Source organism: Cynara cardunculus (genome assembly GCF_001531365.2).
Source record: "Cynara cardunculus var. scolymus isolate 2C chromosome LG 13, CcrdV1, whole genome shotgun sequence".
NCBI classification, from domain to species: domain Eukaryota; kingdom Viridiplantae; phylum Streptophyta; class Magnoliopsida; order Asterales; family Asteraceae; genus Cynara; species Cynara cardunculus.
In genome coordinates, this window is record NC_037540.1 from 3,806,304 (window position 1) to 3,811,027 (window position 4,724).

Consider the following 4,724-nt stretch of genomic DNA (forward strand, 5'->3'; position numbering starts at 1 on the left):
ATCATGTCTAATGTACCAAACACACCCTAGATGAAACTATTGATTGTAGTACTATTCATATCTAAAAGGTGTAAAATGGTCAATGGTAATTTCTTTGTCTACTAGTTTGAATTATGGCAGGCAATGCAATCATATTATCCAAAAGGGAAAGTATCATAAGGAAAAGTTGGGTCATTTTTCACTTATTCAGAATAGTTAATTTACTCTTAAAGTAAAGTATTAAGTAAACGATAATTTTTAATTAACATTTATCAAGGTCAAACACCTTTATCTCGGTTACGTGATTTACTACAATCAATATTGGTATAAAAAATTTGATAATGTAAACGATATTTGATATTTATAAAGTTTTTATCTTGACTATGAAAATAATGTAATTAATACGATTAAGAAAACTTAAGTATTTACCGAACTACAAAGGTTGTGGCGTAAGGGATGGTTGAGCCGCCCAGAAGGATGTGATGGAATATCTAATCTGTCATGGTTTGATTTCGAATGTCGTTGAGGATGTTGTGGAATATCTAATTTGTGGATTTGATTCCGGGTCATAGTTGGGATACCGCAATGCTTTGTTCTCAAAACTTCTTGTTTAAGAGGAAAATGGAAGAAAAGGGAAGGAAATTAAGAAGAAAAAAAAAACTCTTGTTTTTGAAACTTCTTTCGGGAGATAAAAGAAAGGAAAGAGAAGTCAAATAATGATTAGTTTCCTTCCAAATGTAAGAGGAAAGGGAAGAAAAAGAAAATACATAAATTAAAACCTCTTTTTAGGAAAATATTATAATTACATACTTACGCAATTTTTCATTCTAATAGATATATTTTTAAAGAATATATTAGTAAATGTGATATATTTTATCTCTCTCATGTAGGTGTGCTCAAAATACCGACCAATCTGTCCAACCCAACTTGAAAAAATTCAAAAAAACTCAACCCGATACATAGTTGATACAAAATTAGGCAAACCCGTATCTATTGGGTTGGAATTAGGTTATTGATTATTTGAATTCAACTCAACCCAACCCAACCCAACCCGATGGACATGATGCACTTCTATTCTATAGATTTAACATGAATTTTAAATGACTGATTAACATATATACATTAGATTTTAAACCAATCCCTAATTAACTATGTTTAATACTATATTACAATATAAACCGATCAACCCCTACGAGTTGAGTTGGATTGTAGTTTATTTGAATTGGATTGAAAATTTTCAAATCGCAAATTGTTCAAATGCTTTTTGGGCGCTTTTAACCCAACCCAAAAAGACCTTTCATTTCCCTCCCTTAATTTGATGAAGTTACAAATTATCAAAAAAGCCTATGCCCGCTAGAAGGAGGGCTTGAACCTCCGACCTTGTGGTTAACAGCCACACGCTCTAACCAACTGAGCTATTCCAGCTTTTTGATACATAGGTTCCCGTTTACCTTCTTTATATCATATCCTTGAGGGGATACATATGGGGTTTCACTGCGTACACCTGAAATCTCGTCTCGGAGGACGACGATGTGGAGAAGAGTTGTTCCTTTGCTCCGATACTTCTCTTCTGCACCAGAAACCCCATCTCCTCCTTCCCTTTATTCCTTCCTCCAGCCTTCAATCTTTGCTGTAAGAAAACCCCAAATTAAAGGAACTCCAAGTCCTGACGACCAAACCCCAAAACCTACAGCCTTAGATAACCTACAGAAGCCCAATCTTGAATCCACTCTTCAATTGTCTCTCCAGGAAAACAACACAGATGAAGCTTGGAAGTGCTTCAAATCGCTTTCATCGTCGTTACCAAGTAAGCCTCTCCTTAACTCATTGATTACCCATTTATGTTCGGTCAAGAATGATACGCACAATCTCAAAAGGGCATTTGCATCTTTGATGTTTGTGTTGGAGACAAACCCAGATATGTTGAAGCCTAGAACAGTTGAGACTTTCTTAGATTCAATGAAGGTTACAAATGGTTCCCCTGCTTTTGCATTGGTTAAGTCTATGTTCAAGAACAGGTATTTTATTCCTTTTGGTATGTGGGGTGATGCTTTTGTAGAGATCAGTAGGAAAACTGGTAGATTTTGTGATTTTTTCGAGGTTTTTAACGAGAATTGTAGGATTGCAAAGGAAGAAAAGTTAGATTCATTGAGGCCTGATTTGGCTGCTTGTAACGCTGCTTTGGAGGGTTGTTGCCATGAGCTTGAATCGGTTACCGATGCCCAGAAGGTGCTCGACACAATGTCTGTGTTGGGTGTTCATCCAGATGAGACAAGTTTTGGCTGCCTTGCTTATTTATATGCAATAAAAGGACTCGAGACAAAGATAATTGAATTAGAAGACCTGGTATCTAAGTTTGGTTTTTCTGATCAAAGAGTGTTTATTAGTAACTTGATTAGTGGGTATGTGAAATCAGGTAATCTTGATTCTGTTTCAGCTACTATATTGCGAAGATTGAGGGAATTAGATGGTAAAGTTTTAAACTTTCTTGAAGGAACTTATGGTGAAATAGTGAAAGGATATCTTACGCATGGAAGCATCAAGGGTTTAGCAAGTTTGATACTTGAAGCTCAAAAGTTAGAATCCACAACTGTTATAGTTGAAAAGTCTGTTGGGTATGGTATTATTAGTGCTTGTGTTAATCTAGGGTTATTAGAAAAGGCGAATAATATTCTTGATGAAATGAATGCACAAGGAGGTTCAGTTGGACTTGGAGTTTACGTGTCAATCTTGAAGGCTTACGGTAAAGAGCAAAGAACAGCAGAAGCTGCACAGTTGGTATCGGAAATGTGYAGTTTTGGGCTAGAGCTTGATGTTAGTAGCTTCGATGCTTTAATAGATGCATCTATGGCTAGTCAAGATTTTCAGTCGGCATTTTCTCTTTTTAGAGACATGAGAGAAGCAAGAATACCCGACTTAATGGGAAGCTATTTAACAATAATGACGGGTTTGACAGAAAACCATCGGCCCGAACTGATGGCTGCGTTTTTGGATGAGGTAGTTGAGGACCCGAGAGTAAAAATTGGAACCCATGATTGGAATTCCATTATTCATGCGTTCTGTAAAGCAGGACGTCTAGAAGATGCACGGAGGACTTTTAGAAGAATGGTTTTTCTTCAATTTGAACCGACTGAGCAAACGTATCTTTCTCTAGTTAATGGATATATGAATGCAGGAAATTACTTCAGTGTTTTGATGATGTGGAATGACGTTAAGAGAAGGGCTTCATTTAATAGTGAAAAGAGTTTCAAATTGGATCATGGCTTGGTTGATGCTTTCCTCTATGCCTTAGTGAAAGGGGGTTTCTTCGATGCAGTGATGCAAGTTGTGGAGAAATCTCAAGAGATGAAGATATTTGTAGATAAATRGAGGTATAAACAAGTATTCATGGAGAATCATAAGAAGCTTAAAGTGGCAAAATTGAGAAAGAGGAGCATCAAGAAAATGGAGGCACTTATTGCTTTCAAAAATTGGGCCGGTCTAAACACGTGAACCATTGGCTACATGTTTTGTTCACCCATGCAAAACCTTTTAGCTCACGCTTTTGCACAAGTCTGGGTCTGTACAGAAACAACAGCTCTACCCTTTGGAATAGAAGACAAATATGCTTAACATCCCACCCCATATGATGTTGTGGGTTCGTTTCGCTTGGTTGACTTAGTTTCAGAGTCAGCTATTTGAAATGGAAGTTGAAATGCTTCGACTTAAGAACATGGTGAGACTACTTCGTCTGGATGGCAGGTGGTTGCTGCGTATGCTACCAGATAATGACGGAGGCAGACTTCGAATAACGAATTACTGGGGGAAATACTTAAACAAAAATGTTACATTCTAAAAGATGAAAAGTGAAGTTTTTGGTGGTTAAATTTATAGATTTTTGTTTGTAGGATTCAATGTTCTTTGCTTGTTCTGTTTTTGCATTTTTACTGCTTACTAGTTCATGATTCTACCTGGCAATGATATGTCTGATGCATTATGTGGTCTACTGTACCTGTTGCTTCTTTGCATACACTCTCACCTTGTTCATGTCGATTTTTGTTTTGCAAAATTTGCGCACATCCTTTACCCGGACCCACCCTTCCTCTGCGGGGATCTACTGGGTTCGTTTGGTTTGATTTAGTTTTATAGCCGGAACCAATTGGATTGAAGCGCTAAAGGATACCGAGGTACTAACAGAAAAAGTTGGTTTTCTTACTTTTGCATGGTTTTCCCATGGTGGTGACCCTTGAAGCTATTGATGTATTGTGGTTAGGTGTTTCAAAGTTCTTGTCATTTTGGTTAGTGATATTAAACCTGTGATTTACGAAAACAATTGCTCTACTCTTTTGGTTTCAGGTAAAATCTGTATACATCTTACCTCTAACCCTACTTTCAAGTGAAACATAATGCATGTGTTTGGTTTGGTTTGGTTTGGTTTTGATATAGAACCTATGGTTTCTTATTTCTGTTGTTAACCTTGTTGCCAACTTGAATGAACATGTGAATAATGTAAAAATTCTGGACGACTCGTGGTTAACATGACCAATCAAAACTCATGTACTATCCGTTCATGATTTCTCGGGGTTATAGAGACATCTTGGCCTATACAATCGATAGTTACTCAACTACAACTCTAGTATCGTGCATATTATGGTTCGATGTTTCTTGGTTTGGACAAATGGGAAATTAAGACTCCTGTAAGCAGTTGCAGACCTGCAGCCATGTTTGAAGGCCTTAAGTTTGTTAAAAGGTTATATAAAGTGATA

The 4,724-nt window shown here is 36.9% G+C and overlaps 1 protein-coding gene and 1 non-coding gene across 2 annotated transcripts; one reads left to right on the forward strand and one right to left on the reverse strand.

The window, feature by feature from the left end:
- Positions 1-1,330: 1,330 nt before the first annotated feature.
- On the reverse strand, positions 1,331-1,404 carry TRNAN-GUU. The gene has a single exon. It is a non-coding gene; the product is annotated as a tRNA-Asn (tRNA).
- A 105-nt stretch (positions 1,405-1,509) lies between these two features.
- Positions 1,510-4,379, forward strand: LOC112524131 (pentatricopeptide repeat-containing protein At1g69290). Its single transcript, XM_025133796.1, has one exon. The coding sequence runs from the start codon at positions 1,510-1,512 to the stop codon at positions 3,469-3,471; it is 1,962 nt and encodes a 653-aa protein (XP_024989564.1). The 3' UTR covers positions 3,472-4,379.
- The last annotated feature ends 345 nt before the right edge of the window (positions 4,380-4,724 follow it).